Consider the following 16618-nt stretch of genomic DNA (forward strand, 5'->3'; position numbering starts at 1 on the left):
GGTGGGTGCTCTTTCCCCAGTGACCTGACACAAGGCACGATGTGTTTGGGCGCCTCTGTGGATATAGGGCAGCGGGCACTGATGGGGTTACCTGACTGCATTGCTACCACTTGCCAAGCTGAGATTCTGGAGATCACAGAATCACAGAATCAACCAGGTTGGAAGAGCCCTCTGGGATCATCGAGTCCAACCGTTGCCCTGACACCACCCTGTCAACTAGACCATGGCACTAAGCGCCATGTCCAGTCTTTTCTTAAACCCCTCCAGAGATGGTGACTCCACCACCTCCCTGGGCAGCCCCTTCCAATGGCTAATGACCCTTTCTGAAAAGAAATTCTTCCTAATGTCCAACCTGAACCTCCCCTGGCCAAGCTTGAGGCATAAAGTAGATAATTCTCTGCGAAGCACTGAGAGGACGGAGGGCTTGCTAGATCTGTCTTCTGCAGATTTTTTGTTTGAGAACAGTGCTTGGAAACAGAACAAATGGTAATAAAATAACCCAGGTCAGAACGTGTCATTCAGGAGCACCTGCTCTCCCTAAGACAGGCATAGACAGAGCTGAGCCTACGTTCAGCTAAGCTGATTTTTCTGTAAGTCCTCTGCAATGACTGAACCTGCAAACAAGCTTCCCATACCAGAAGTCCTAGCTTGGAGGAAAAGAAGAGCAAAAACATCTTTGTAAAGAACAAATAATAATAATAATAATTAAAAATCCAATTTCTATTAATTACTTCCCAGGCCTCAATAGCAAACAGCAAGGATGGAAGCTGGAAAGTTTTGAAAATGGTAGGAGGTTGCTATAAGATAACCAGCAGTGACACACTCGATGGCTTTCAAAGCAGTGTGGGACTAGGAGACCCCAAAGAAATTAAATGGAGAAATGAAAGTAAGCTGAGGCAGCCCATCTCAGCCTGGCCCTGCGGAGAGAAGAGCTTGGAGAGTGCCACTAGTGGGGACAAAAATGTGTGAGCAGGCAGCTGATGGCCCTGCTGAGGTGGTGGGACAAGCTACTGCCAGGCAAAACATCTCTAAGCCAAGCCTCTGTTTTAAAGGCAAAGCCTTGAATGTTGATGGCTTGGGCTGTAACACAGTCTTGTGTCTCTTTCCCTGAAAACATTTGCTAAAAATCTAATTAACATGTATTACAGTGTTGCTGTTATTAATGACTCTACCTTTCCTGAAGTAAAATATTTCTGATTCATGGGAGTTTTTTTTGTTTTACACTGTTTCACCCAAAGCACAACTATTGCTGTATCTCTGGAAAGCCCAGATATGACAGAGGCACAGTACTGTGAGTCCTGTTGAAAGATTTAAGCCTGTCATTCCAAGAAGTGTAGTTGTCTTGGCAGAAAACAAGGATTTAAGGATACCTTTGAGACACTTGCCTTAAATTGTGGAGGAATGGCATCACCAGCTGCAAAAAATTTAACCCTCCAAAATGCTTGTCTTACTCATTAGCATATCGTTGAGGTGCTGGTTACAAAGATGAGGGCTGGAGAGGTGTCTGTAGCATTATTGTCTTGGCTGGGGGGCAAGCAGAGCCATGTGGGTTTAGCCGAGCCTGGCATCAGGAGGCCTGTGGGGCCTCCAAAAAGTTTATTTTTTTGAGTAACTAAAGGTCTGCAGTGTGGTAACGTGATGTTACGGGCACCAGCTGTCTGTACTTTAGCTGAGAGGTGGAAATGTTCAAGAGTAGTCACAAACCTGATAAAGCTGGGGAGGGGAGCAACTGTGGCGTTGTTGAGGGCCAGGATGGAGGCTGGCCATGTCCCTTCATAGGGCACAATGATTGTGGTCATCTTGTTTCCCCCATATTAGTCTCAGGCATCCAGAAGTTTGATGCATCTGGTGGTGGTGTCCCAGGAGAAGACCTGTAAGTATAGCAGAGTGCATGGGGAGCAGGGGGGAGGTGTTTTAGTTTCAGCCTGAGCAGCTCAAGAGCTGTAGTCTGTTTTTCTGTACCACTAAAGCTCTGTACACCTGGAAAAAAGTTTTTTTAAAACATTCTATTTTCCCAGATAACTTTATATTGGGAAAAAAGAGTGGCCCTGTCTGCATTTTTTGGAAAGCCATGATAGAAATTAACATGGATAAAATCTTCACGCCTGTGCTGCTTCTCTAATGATGAATGCTTCAAACCTTGTTTGTCAGAAAGTTGTGCTGGACTTTCCAAGCACTGATATGCAGCCATGGCTGCTGCTTTCTCCCCAGCAGCTGCCTCTCCCACCAGTCACTACCAGCATGGTGACGGTTTGATGAGTTCTGCCAAGGCTGGCCACTTTAAATCACCAGCTAGTGATAATGAGTGCTCAGCAGGCTGTCCTTGCCCCTTCTACCTCCCCCTATTCCCCAGCCAGGAATCTTAATTTACTCAGCTGTCTTTAAGCAGAGATCTGATTCAGTATTGTATTTGTCACCCCCAACATTCTTTATTCAAGTAGAATGGCTGAAAAGTAGCAAACGCAACACTGCACCTGGTGGGGTCCAGCTCTGTAGAAATTTCTTTCTGAAGGCTGGAGTTGGGCTCTCCTTTTGTATAAATTAAATCAGCTCTTTACAGAGGGAACTGTGCATTTGCTTGTCAGTCACTGCCTTCTGCCCAGCACTCAGCTTTCATTCCGGATCTGTTCACCATCAACCCTGTCTTCAATTTATTCTGTACAAATGGAGATGCTGTAATTGGACTTCTCCAAGTCTGCACAGCCTTGTCTTAAAGTACCCCAAGTGTCTTATCCAGGCTTCAATTACTCCTCTGACAGACTACAGGCATCCTGCTTTTTTGTTTATTAAGCAGCTTCTTATCCCAGTTGTAGTCTTAAGAAACTCCATCATTTCAGTTGCACAGCTCCCAGTAATTAGGCTTCCTGCTTTTTGGGTCCTACTGGCCTATATAAAGAGAGCAGAAGAAAGAGGTGTAAGAAAGAAAACATTACAACTGCTAGCAGTCAAGAGTGTAAAGTAAGAACATAAAGATATGTAAAGATCATATACGTCAGATGCTGAAGCCTGTAAAGCTAGGGTGTTGAGCAGACCAAAAAAGTGCTAACACAGGACCAGAGACCAAAAAGGTTAATAAAATAAGACAGATTATCTTGTCACAAAAACTGCTTATTGCCTTTTTCCATCGTCAACGCCCACCAATTACACATTCACTGGGAAGATGAGCTTGGCTTGGGGTTGCAAGTCACTTGCCTTGGGTGAATCTTCATCAAATGGCAACATGCACCTAACAGGCTGCTAAAGTACAAATATTCTGCTTTTTTACCTGCAATAATACCTGAAGTTAGAAAAAATTGAGGATTTATAAATGCCATTTATCCCCTGGAGAAGGAAGCCTGACTTGAATGCAGTTGAAGGCGCTGCAAATTAGAAATGTTTTAATCATGTATTGCCACTGGTGAGCACACATAACAGCAACAAATATTTATCCAGATGGATGAACGCAAGAATCAGCTTCAGCCTTAAGCTGTCACTGCTCGTAGCCAGCCACATATTTCACTGGTGGGTCTTGCTGACATGCTGTCTTCCTTGCTGAGAGCACCGGGGTGACTCCAGCTGCCTGCCAGTCCCTCCTTCTCCTCACTGGGTTGCTCCCAGTCACTCCTCAGGCTGTGACAAGTACACAGGACACAGGAGCTGGTCCATCTGCTGGCTTTTCACAGGGGAACAATTTGGGGCTCTATTCCCTGAGGTCAGCAGCACTGCCAGGATCTCGTGATGTGATAGACTTACAGGAGCCTGACAAAAGGTTAAATCAGACACTTGCCTGGCACTGTTTTAATTACTCAATAGGACAGTGCAGGGTACTGCCTGCCAGTGCTGCTGCTCGTTTAGCCACCCTTAAACGTTGTTCAGGCAGGAAGGAGTTTGAATAAATTATTGCCAAGCAGGGAGCGTGGATATAGTGTTGTACCATAGAGCAGGATGTTTTAAAACTAATTTCAGTCTTTTTGGGTCACAGTTCAGCTTCTTTCCTTTGAACTCCTGTAGGGAAATTCAATCAACGCTAATTGTTAAGGTTGGGGTTATTTTTCCCCCCTTAGCTTCCATCATCCTGGCAAGTAACTGGTTTCTGTAGTAAGATGAACTTATCTGATATTATTTTAAGGCTAAATCCTGAAAAAGTCTGGAAGAAGGCAGACAAAGTTCAGTTGTTAAAAGCGCAATGGGGCATTATGGAAGGGCTTTCTGAGGATGATAATTGTGTTGGCAGTAAAACTGCATCAGGACTAAGTTGTCAGAGCAATTTCAGTGCAAGCTTTTGGTGCCTGCTCTCCAGACGCAAAAAAATGCACCTGCACTAGCAAGCTTTTTCAGGCCCTGAAAACTGGGCACTTAAAATTGACTGAGAGTTACGTAGTTCTGGATTAAACTATGCAGGCACAAAATGTTTCCTTCAACTGATTCTTCTTGCAAAGAGTAGGGACTGTGGGTGCCTGTTGAGCTTTTTGCTCAGTTCTGGGGCCGGTGCTGTTCAATATCTTTATAGATGATCTAGACGTAGGGATTGAGTGCACCCTCAGCAAATTTGCAGATGACCCCAAGCTGGGTGGGAGTGTCAATCTGCTGGAGGGTAGGAAGGCCCTACAGAGGGATCTGGCCAGGTTGGATAGATGGGCCGAGACCAACGGCATGAGGTTCAACAAGAACAAGTGCCGGGTCTGACACTTGGGCCACAACAACCCCGTGCAGCGCTACAGGCTGGGGGAAGAGTGGTTAGAAAGCGGCCCAGCGGAAAGAGCCCTGGGGGTGCTGATGGACAGCCGGCTAAACATGAGCCAGCAGTGTGCCCAGGTGGCCAAGAAGGCCAATGGCATCCTGGCCTCTATTAGGAATAGTGTAGCCAACCGGTCTGGGGAAGTGATCGTCCCTCTGTACTCGGCACTGGTGACGCTGCACCTTGAATCCTGTGTCCAGTTCTGGGCCCCGCACTTCAAGAGAGATGTTGAGGTGTTGGAGCGAGTCCAGAGGAGGGCGACCAAGCTGGGGAAGGGTCTGGAGGGTCTGACCTACGAGGAATGGCTGAGGGAGCTGGGGTTGTTTAGCCTGGAGAAGAGGAGGCTCAGAGGTGACCTTAGTGCAGTCTACAACTACCTGAAGGGAGGTTGTAGTGAAGTGGGAGTCGGCCTCTTCTCCTGGGCAACTAGCGCTAGGACAAGAGGACACAGCCTCAAGCTTGGCCAGGGGAGGGTCAGGTTGGACATTAGGAAGAATTTCTTTTCAGCAAGGGTCATTAGCCATTGGAAGGGGCTGCCCAGGGAGGTGGTGGAGTCACCATCTCTGGAGGGGTTTAAAAAAAGCCTGGACATGGCACTTAGTGCCCTAGTCTAGTTGACAGGGTGGTGTCAGGGCAATGGTTGGACTCGATGATCCCAGAGGTCTCTTCCAACCTGGTTGATTCTGTGATGCCTATATAATGTATCTCAGGAAGGACTGGCAGGGCACAGAGTCTCAAACTCCTGAAAACGAAGGGGACTGGGAAAAGCCCTGGCGCTGCTGGCAGGAGGGGTTGGCTGTTTTGCACGTGGCAGTAGGACCTGTGCCAAACTGCTCCTGCAGCAGCAGCTTGTTGTCCGTGCCCCAGTGGGCAGGGCAGCAGCCCTGCTTATTAGCCTTTCTCTGGATTTACTGCTTTACACATGAAATTAATAAGATTTGTCATAAAAAATACTCACATTGACCATCTGTGTTAATAATTGACTTAACAAGGATCTAACTGCCTCTAGCCCATCCCAGAGAAGTTAATTGAGGGGATTGTGTTTATAATCTGCCTTGAGAGTCCTAATCTTCTGTTCTGGCGCTGCCAAGCCGTGGATTGATTGATTGATTTTGGTCTCTTGGAGCAAAATAACAACCTCCTGAGACAGGCTTTGGCAGTTTCCCAAAGAGAAAGTACACACCATGGGGAACCAGGAAAAAAATATAAGCTCCTTCATGGCTCTTTAATGCGGGCTGCTAAATCCTGCTTCCCAGAAAATAGGAACCAGTAAATGTTGAGCTCTTAGGTATGCTCCAGGTCCTTTGAAAAAGCTGTTGTTTTTAGTGGGGAATTTGTGTCTTTTTGATTGGACGATGAATGGTGAAGCTTTTTCTGCGAATTGGTGTGAGGGGTTTAAATAACAAAATAAACCAGGAGGTCATCCCTGCCTTTTGAGAGATGGTGGGAGAGGTCTTACAGAGGCAACTCTCTCCTAGGTCTGGGGACCTCCTCACCGGAGGAACCACCCAACTACTTGAGCTACCACATGAGGAGCAGGTCAGGGGTTGGCAAAACACGATTCTGGTGAGAGAAGGAAAAGTCACCCATAGAGAAAGACTGCTGGAAATTGCCACTGCAACTGAAAAATGGAAAATTGCAGGAAAAATGTGCTGGAGAGCCTGTCAGGAGATCTAATTCTTCATTTTGTACCAAACCGAGCCTCAGCTATTTTTTTGGTTAATATTTTCTAAAGATAACAATTCTAAGCATAAGATAGCTAATGTACTTGCTCTGTTCAATATTTTGTCCATTTTGAAAAAGCAGATGACTTCCCTGAAAAAATCAGAGTTATTTCCTCCGGGCAACTAGTGTATGATAGAGGTGCCAGTCCCATAAAACTGGGCATGTACTTTTTATGTTCAGAAAAAGCACGCAATCCTCCCTAGGATTCAAAGAATTGCGTTTATTGCACCCAGTGTTTTCAGACAGGGGTAGCATCCACATTGGTATAATAAAACATTTCTTCTGGGTGAATGGACCACATCCATAGACTGCTTTTTTTTTCATATATGTGTTGTTAAATGTTTCTGCTGTTCAAACCACTCAACTATATATGAATTTTCTTTGAACTAACATTTCTTTCATTATCCACCTTGCCCTCTTCAGCTTCCTGGGAACCAGAGCCAGTGCAAAGCAGGAAGCCTGCCAGGGAAGTCCAATATCTGAGGGTGATATGAGATTACAGCCCAAATCTAATCAGGATAGATTAGTTTTATTTCCCATTTAGCCACGAGCGTTGCTGGTAGAACAAAATATTAAATCAGACTGCTAAAATTGTACCTGTACTCTGAGCAGCTGGTGAGTTGTACTGATTCCCAGCCCTGGTACTTTCTCTTGCGTCCTGAAAGACCACGGCCAAGACTTTTCAGAAGCACTGCAAGCCAAACGCATCTCTGGTGTATTCAGGTAAATCACTGAAATGAGCCTGAAATGATTTTGATCCAGCCTCCTGCAAACAGATCTATGGCACTTCTAAACTTGTTTTTTCATGCAGCTCTGCGGTGGGCTTTTTTTTCCTTCTTGACAAGCTCTGTGCTGTACAGTAGCATCTGCTAGAGAAATACACCATGTGAGCCAGTGTAATTTTAAAGGGAGAAAGGATGACTGGTAATGGCTCCTGCTGCCTTAGTTTGCATGATGTTTGCTGCTTCAGCTGCTGTGCAGGGGTAGGGGAGGGAAGTGTCCTCTGGAGAGTCTGATTCACAACAAGCCAACTTGGTTCAGTTCTGTAATGAGAGATTTTTTCCTTATTTGCAATTAAAATGTCAAATAGCGTTAGAAGTATTTGATTTGTGCTCGGTCACAGTGCAATCCTCCAGCTTACTGACTTTAAGGAAAATCTTGCAAGATGCTTCTTTTTTTTTAATCCAATTACAGTAACAGACTGAAATTAATTTACTGAATCATTGATTTTTCAAGGGGCAGAAGGTGGCTTCAGCCTTTTGGGAAAAAAGGCTTGGGGAACACAAGCAGCTTCCCTTGTCTACAGTGGTGCTCTTTTTGGGACACAGAGTCTGGACGCACCCAGGTGCCACCCATCAACTTGGGCAGGGCTCTGGTAAGGCCCTTCAACCCCCTGAGCTGCTGCATATTCATTTTGAAAATGGAAGCAATCATGCAAAATAGAAGTTAACTGCTCTGGTAGAGGTCTCAAATGATTTCATTGCCATTAGCAGCATCGCTAAGCTTAATCAGCTGTGGAGAAGTTAAAGCACAACCTCATTTTGGGCAGGAGGGAGAGCAGTACTCAGTTGACTGGTGCCAGTGAGTTGGTAGGTCAGGAGCAGGCTCCCAGGAGCGGGTGGGTCACACATCACTGATTGGGATGGAAATAGTATTGAAGACAAGGGGTCAAACTGGGAGGAGGTGACTACCAGCCTACTTTTGGTTCACAACCAAAACTCCAGGCCAGGTGACGCTTGGGAATGATTTTCATGTGATTGTCCCTCCCTATACTTTAGATAGATAGTAAAAGTATGATCAGTGACCCCCTTAAATGCCCACTAGTTGGGATACTCTGTTTCACTGGAACAAGGATAAGCAGTGCAGGCCCTTCCTAGCATTGTTTCAGGAGGTGACAGACTCAGCTAGAAACTGAACATCCATTTCACATGGGCAGTGACCCTTACGAACCAACCAAAACCTAGAAATCTTTCTTAATTTTAGTGGTGGTAGAAACTTTAGGAACTCGTACTGAATGCTGAGAGAAGTGTTATATGTTGAAAACCATCTTAATTCCGTATCCTTTTCTTTAGCTACTTGGCCAAGAGTACCCTGGAAGGAGATTGGTGTGCAGCACACATTGCTGCGCTAACAAGTCCTCTCAGGTTCCTTAGGGGGCAGGTTCACATTATGCCTTGGAGCACAGAGTGAACCGAAAGGATTCACATCTGAGGTAGCTAGATATTACTCTGCTTGTGGCCTGGAAAATATCATTATGCAGAAATATCTGAGAAGTTTCCTGTTCTCTGTTTTACCTTCTAGCTACTCTTGTGCTGTATTCATCCCATCTAACTGCAGGCTGTTAACTCTATTGAGATAACCAGATTTAGGAATGCACTTGCCCTACACTGCCCTTGTGTAAGGTGCACTCTGCTCTGAGTTGCCTTCTGGAGGTGACCCCCCCTCTTTCCAGGACCTGGGTGACGTGTCTTGCTCTTCAAGGCTCCAGGCTAAAGCACCTCTGGAGCCAAACACAGGCTCCACCAATATACAGTTTAATCTCTGCAGAGTCAGTCTCAACATGAAAAACAACCTCTACTTTGCTTTTCTCATTGGTGTTTCACCACCTTTTCTAAACAGACGTGGAATTAGGATGTAGTGGACAATTTAATAGAAGATGGATGTGATGGGAGAGATATCTCACTTCCCTGTGGTTGCTTCTGACAGGCTGATAGCATGAGAGGTATTTATAGGGTTACAAAGATACCACGTGCAAACAAACTCATTAATGCCTGAGGCTTCCAAAGTATTCTGTCAAAAAAAAAAAATCCAAGTTATGGTTCTCAATGTCACTGTAACTTGGCCTTTTATTGCTGTAAATTATTTGATTTTTTTTTTTTATAATGAAAAGGCAGCTGCTGCCCTCAAATTGTCACTTCTACTGTATCTGAAGTTAACTTTCACATCTTTAATCATCTTTTCTATTTGATATATTTCTTCAGTGGTGAATTCTAACCAATCTGCTGTGTTGAGCTCTGGCCAGGCGGCTGTGTGTCTGTGAGATGTTATTTTCATACAACAGTATGGAGGAATTTAAATTAATCAGGGAACGGAATCCATCAGAGATGGTTTGCACAGCAAAATGAGCTGTACAACCCATCTAGGTTTACAGCACTTTGGATGCGAACCTAAGCTTTTAGTTTCTGATCGAGTGGTCTGTTGCTTGGCTTGATAACTCCCTCTTTCACACAGACCCCAAGATAAAGCCCCCACAGGCTGTGTTTATGAAAAGCCCGTTCTCAAGAAGAGTCCTGTTCTCTCTTGCTGTTGTGATTCAGGAAAGCTGCTCCAAACATTGTCTCTGACCATGACATTTAACAGTTGGACTCGATGATCCCAGAGGTCACTTCCAACCTGGTTGATTCTGTGATTCTCTGAAGCTCCTGCCAAAGTGACCAGGGAATGACATGGCCCTTCTGGGAATCTTCATGGGAAACCTCAACCTTGTAGTCTAACATGAGCAGATGTTTCCCAGCACTGGCAGTGGGTTACTCTTTCCTAACAAATGCCTTTTTAAAGCTATGGGTGCCATTGCATCTCGTTACGTGGTTATTAACCTAGTTAGAAACATTTTCTTACGAAATGTGGAGGATGAGACGTACAAGTGAAAAGCCTTAGCTGATTCTGTGCAGAGTAAGGGGAAAGCATGGTTTGTGCTGTAGCTACAAAAGAGAGCAACCAAAGCAAGCAGGGCTGGTCTCACATGTACCTTCCATTTAAATTTGAAAATAATGACTCTGTAAAGTCTTTCTTTTTTTTGGAAATGTCTGTCTGGATTTCACACAGTGTTTTTTCATTGGTGTATAGTTGTGGAGTCAATGTGCTTTATATTTGTTTTGTTTGTTGGTTGCACTTTTTACACTCTGCTTTTTCTGTAACTTGCACTTTGCACAATGCAATGTTCAATGGCTTACACTGATGGACCATCGTTGATCAAAAATGGCATTAAATAGGAGCAGAGGACCACAGGGACCTGTGGTTGGAATGGTAGAGAAGGTGAGGGATCTGATTCTCTTCAATTTATCCCCAAACATTCTCTTTCTCTGAAAGTTAGGCCTTCTAATTAGAAAAACTACTGCCAGCTTTTGCAGTCCCCTTCTTATATCACAGAAATGGAGAGTCAGAGATGTGCACACAGGGGAACCCAGCACTAGATCACTCCCTGTGATCCTCTTGCTTTCCCAAAAGATGCCCTGTTGTCTTATCTGAAAGGCTTTGTAAATATGAAGTGGTCATGAAGAGATTTTTCCCGCAGATAGCAAGAAGAGAGGATTTAAGAGCTGTAGTCCTTGCCTATCCATTCATTTTGACTTGTAGTCTTGGGCAAGGCTGCTCAAAAGCAAGTTCTCTGTTTACAAAGTGAAGAAAGCAATATTTACCAGTGGGATGAGTAAAAGGCATAATTAAAGAGCCATCATCTGGTTGGATTTGGCCCAAAAATATCTTCAGGACTTAATAGCAAGTGAAAAGTTTGTAGAAATGGTCATCTTGAATTCTGCTCGTGTTGGCACCAGGAGTGGTGGTGGAATTGGGGAAGGTGATGGAGCAGCCCTGGCACCAGCGCAGGCCAGGCCAGAGCAGGGAGGCTGTCAGTGAGGGGAAAGGGATGAAAAGTCCATTCAGATCTTTAAACATCTTTCAGCTGGAAAAATTGCTGTTGAGAGGGAAGTGTATATGCCTTGCCATGCTGCTTAAACACCCGGGCTGAAACCGGGGCTGTGTTATGTCAAACACAGTGTGCGGACATGCACATGTAGCTGAGAGAGGAGGAGAAAGAGGAGAAGGAAGCAGAGCGAGAAACCCTCTTCCCCTCTCCTTCCCATCCAGAAGAGACAGTGCTGCAAGCAGGCGAGAGGCACAAGAGCTAAGGATGAGGAGATGGAGGAAGCAAGGGGTCACAAAAAAAACCCCATGGGGATCCCACTGCCACCTCAGTGCCCTGCCCCCTGCCACGCTGCCCCCCTAGCCTGTGCCACCCACTCGTCTGCCCCTCCATGAGGTTGTCAGGTTCCGAGTCAAGTTCGTCACTTACCACGGCGAACTAAGAGTTTTAACAGTTGCCCGGCCCGTGGCAGCAACCCCAAGTAAATCTATTGCAGTCAGTCCCACGTGGAACCCACCTTTGAATCTTGTGGTTCAGGTTGGACATTAGGAAGAATTTCTTTTCAGAAAGGGTCATTAGACATTGGAAGGGGCTGCCCAGGGAGGTGGTGGAGTCACCATCTCTGGAGGGGTTTAAGAAAAGCCTGGACATGGCACTTAGTGCCATGGTCTAGTTGCCATGGTGGTGTCAGGGCAATGGTTGGACTCGATGATCCCAGAGGTCTCTTCCAACCTGGTTGATTCTATTCTATTCTATATCAAGGAACAGTTCCGCACAGAGGTGCCGTGGCCAAAGTTGCCTGCCAGCTACAGGGTCATTAGTGCAGTTTTCAAAGAAGTTCGAAAAAAAACCACAATGACAACGTGGCAGTTTCTGTGCCAAGCAGCAAGAAACCTGAAAGGTTAGTTTACTCTTTAATGAAATTCCTGCTTCAAAGTCTTCATCTCTTTTTCACTGGGGAGCAGTGCTCTCTTTAAGCAATGTTTAGAGGACACCAGTCTGCAAGGATAATCATCCTTGCCTCTGGCAGGAAGCGCTCGCACACTCGCATTTCTGAAAAGGCTCTTTGTGAACAGTTGAATTTGTCTCTGGAGTTCAAGATTTCTTTTTCTGTGGAGCTGACTGCACCTCTGCTTCTTCCTCAGGTGCAGCTTACTGCAACCGGGGTGGAAGAACTGTATTGCAGTTGAGGGTTTTGTGAGCACGACGCATAACAGGGGTGATGATTGCCACAGAAAGAGTTGTTTGTAGTGCTCAAAATGCCTCCTTCAGCGGTGAATGGATCTGCAGCAAATAATTAGAGGACCCCCCCACTCCCACCCAAGGGGAAAAAAATTAATGTCACGTGAGGCAGCAGAGGCATCCTTGAGCAGTGGACAGGGCCCCGCACTACAGTGCACTGCCAGGGCCCCCTCCTGGGGGATGCTCAGAGCCCATCCGTTCCCCCCAGCGCTGCCACCGCCTGGGACACAGGGACCCACGAGGAGCAGTCAGACCAACTGCTTGTCCAGCCCAAAAGAAAACGTTGCGGTTCACAAATCCCCTGACAACGTGTGTCTAGTGCCTGGGCAGAGCTTCTTTTCCTTTAAAACCTCTCAGCCTTGCAGTCTCTCCAGAAAGGTACGTGTAGTGTGATGGAACAACCTGTGCATCCCGACTCCGAGAGAAACATCCCTGCAGCTGCCCCACCAAGGAAAAGCCCATCACAGATATGTGGCCTTCCAGCTATCAACAAGGTCCACTGCCCCTGGGCACATGTCAGGACCTCCTCTCGTCCCCACCATCCATAACCTGGTGTGTAACATCCCACGCTGGCACCGACCAAGCTGCCCGTGAGTAACTCTTCAGGAAAGGGGTAGTGAGGGAGGAACCTCTCATAATAATTTGCATTGCTGTGAGCAGGACCTCATGGTCCTAGAGAAGAGGAGGCTCAGAGGTGACCTTAGTGCAGTCTACAACTACCTGAAGGGAGGGTGTAGTGAAGTGGGAGTCGGCCTCTTCTCCCGGGCAACTAGCGATAGGACAAGAGGACACAGCCTCAAGCTTCGCCACGGGAGGTTCAGGTTGGACATTAGGAAGCATTTCTTCTCAGAAAGGGTCATTAGCCATTGGAAGGGGCTGCCCAGGGAGGTGGTGGAGTCACCATCTCTGGAGGGGTTTAAGAAAAGCCTGGACATGGCACTTAGTGCCATGGTCTAGTTGACAGGGTGGTGTCAGGGCAACGGTTGGACTCGATGATCCCAGAGGGCTCTTCCAACCTGGTTGATTCTGTGATTTTATGGCCTGCTCCAGGGAAGAGATGGCTCCCTGCCGGTAGGCTAAGATAAGTGGCGTGTCTCAGAAGTATTTTTTGATGTCGTATGCATAGGCAGGCCTTAGCATTTCATGCACATCAGTGTCAGCAGCAGGGTGCACGACTATTTGAGACTTTGGGCTTAAGACTGGAATTGGGGCAAAACACAGCTCTGAAGTGAACAAAAATCCGTCAGGCTGGGAGGTTGCTTTCTTGTCTGCCTTTCATCACCAAGATCAGCAACCATGCTGGATGGCTGCATTCAGCCAACATAATGCAACATGGCAGCAGTGTATTTTTAGGATGTTATTTTAGGGGGGGAAGCAAATTGTAAGAGCAAGACATAGTGATCTAGCAACTGAAACAAGCCGCTCAGGGATTTCTGTGGCTTTTGAATATACCACATGGCACTCGGGGTGTCTTGTTGAATTGTGATGTATGTTTCAGATCAACAAAAAGGCTCATTTGAGATATTTTTTTCCCCATGTTACACAAATACATTCTCTCATGGGACAAAGCTTGCATGAACTGATCAGCAGGAGAAGCGAACATAACTGCACTCATGAATGAAAGCCCAAATTCTATATTGAAGTCCAATTTTCTTGGATTCTGCAGATAATCTCCAGGTTCTTTGTGGTCTCTGCTCTGAACTGGAAACCAGAGCACATACCTTTTTAATATTTTTTTACTCTCTTCTGTGGCTGTCAATTACAATGGCTTGAATATTCTCGTCATCCTGAACTTCAGGTCTTCTTGATCCTCCGAGAGAGATCTTTGTCAGGCTTCTGAATGACAAGCAGAGATTTCACCCTCAAGGAGCATTCCCTTAGCAGTGACACAGGCATCCAGCGCATTTCCTCAGGTAGGGGAGCAAGGCAAACAAAAAAGGAACTATTCAGCAGCACTTCTACTCCAAGACATGTCTGGAGGCCTGACCATAGCCTGGCCAGCTATGGTCAGGCTAAGGTCTCCAGCTGGAACAGTCCTGTTCCATCTGGAGATCTTATCCTGCTGAAATGCACTACCAAAAAATTGCACGTGCACAAATCAGGGAAGTGGTGTAGATGTGTTTGCATCTGGTAGTGCATAAAATAGGGAAATGACCAGTGAGCTCTTTCTTTTTTACCTTGAACTCTGTGCCTTGCACACTGGAGCTCCAAGGTCAGCAAAATTAACAGTCGAGAAGGAAACAGAAAATGGTCGGGAAGAAAATTGCAGGTGGTGACAGAAATGCAGAAGACTTCGAGGACAATTCGGAAGGACTTACAGGTGACCTGTGATAAAGATAGATCACAGGACTGGCAGGAGCCATGTGGCAGCACCAAAGCTACCGTCTGAACAGAGTGAGGTACAGGGGTTAACCACAACAAGTGATGTTGTCACATGTGATGCTGTAATTCTTCATCCTGCAGAAAATGGTCTCCTTCTCAGGGGAAAAAAAAAAAAAGTGAATCTGGAAAACTCTTAATTCACTGTTTTAATTTAGGGGGATTGGTTTTGGTTTTTTTGCTGTTTTCTTAAAAGATAGTGAGTGTAGAGAGTGTGGAAATAGTATATTTGAGCTATTTTGGAATAATATGTGAAGGAAATTAAGCAGGAGGAGAAAAAAAAAGTCAGCTTTTTTTGTATGCTTTGTACCAGATATTCAACTTTAGACACCTGACAAGTTTTCAAGAGAGTTTAACCCAGTAAACTGGGCTCGTCAGAAAAGATAAAGGAAAAAAAAGATAGTCTTGAATATGGGTTTACAATATAGGTAGTGTTTTCAACATAAAGGTTTCACGAGTTAATTTTACCACTCTGGCAGGAAACTGAGGCTTTGGCATTTAATGAAGCAGTTCTTTGAAGTCACGCTAAAACGATGAGCGTGACTGTGTCACACATCTGCCTGTGTGCACCGAGCAGACCGCTTCGACTTCCTCTTCTGAGACACTGCTGGGAGCAGGCCCAGAGAGCTACGAATTTACAAAACCTTCATCAGGTGAAGATGGAAAAAAGGTGGCTCTTCTCCCTCTTTTGTTTGTTCTTGGTGCCCAGCGTTGCAGGTAAGTGTGTCAGCAGGATGCCTTGAGTCGGCTTTCGATGGAGGGTGGCGAGGGGCAGGGTGGCATGTGTGGGCTTAGTGTGTCTCACTAGGGCGAGCTGTAGCTGTAGGTGATGATTTTCTGTTTCCTGACGAGTTTCTAATAACCCTAGTTATAATGTGCAGCTAGTGAGGAGTAAATGGCTCGTGCTGAAGAGCAGCTTAGTTTATTCAAAATGCCTAACTCGTTTTCATCAGAATAATCACTGAGATGAGCTCACTTGTATTTAGGGCAACATGTGCTCATCTCCAATGTGCAAAAAGGAAAACTGCTTTCAAAGAGCAAATAAAAAATATATGTCTCTCTCACACACACACCTGTGTATGCAAAGAGAGGATAAATTTTACAGCTACAACCCCTTAAATAGATGCTACCCTTTCTCTTCCCCACCCAGCCTGCTGTGCTAAAGGCTTGAGAAACAAGTTTGTCATTGGGAGCAAACTTTCAGAAAAGTTGAGTAAGGAGAACTGCATCCCCGTCAGAGGGAGTTTAAACCAAAAATGATCTGAGGAAAACCAAGGAAAAGCCTGATGTTCACAACCCCTTCCACCCACTCCCCCAGCAGGCTAATCATGCTGAATGCAGGAGTACTTATTCCCAGCTAGGAAGAGGAGTTTTGTAGGATATGCCTTTTTCCAGTTAAGGAAGGAAAAAGGTCATGTATTTGAGCATAAATATGAGGAAAAACTTCTTTACGGTGAGGGTGACCGAACACTGGCACAGGCTGCCCAGAGAGGGTGTGGAGTCTCCTTCTCTGGAGACATTCAAAACCCGCCTGGACGCGTTCCAGTGTGATATGGTCTAGGTAATCCTGCTCCGGCAGGGGGATTGGACTAGATGATCTTTCGAGGTCCCTTCCAATCCCTAACACTCTGTGATTCTGTGATTCCGTGATTTGACTGGCGTGGTAAGATGTATCTCAAAATCTGGCATAGGTTGTTCTTATTTTCTACATCACTGAGGCAAATTGGATTTTAAAAGAAAGGAAAATATTTCATATTCATAGAAAATAATAGTTCTCAAATGCAAAGAAAGAACTGGAAGCCTCAAGACATGCCATACAGGAAAGCAATACTGTTTAGGGGAAAATAGGACAATTGTTTTTCTTCCCCTGAGGATGAAATCCTCACTGAAGTCACTCAAAAGTGAAAGTGGAC

General features: G+C 45.6%; 1 protein-coding gene across 1 annotated transcript in view; it reads left to right on the forward strand.

Annotated features, from left to right (window-relative positions):
- The first annotated feature begins 13884 nt into the window (after window positions 1-13884).
- Window positions 13885-16618, forward strand: part of CD96 (CD96 molecule) — a 28852-nt gene continuing 26118 nt past the window's right edge. The window contains exons 1-2 of the mRNA XM_068395538.1: window positions 13885-13900; window positions 15294-15422. Of these exons, the coding sequence (XP_068251639.1) occupies window positions 13885-13900; window positions 15294-15422 (145 nt within the window). The remainder of the gene's footprint in view (window positions 13901-15293; window positions 15423-16618) is intronic.

This window comes from Nyctibius grandis, chromosome 2 (assembly GCF_013368605.1).
Source record: "Nyctibius grandis isolate bNycGra1 chromosome 2, bNycGra1.pri, whole genome shotgun sequence".
NCBI lineage: Eukaryota > Metazoa > Chordata > Aves > Nyctibiiformes > Nyctibiidae > Nyctibius > Nyctibius grandis.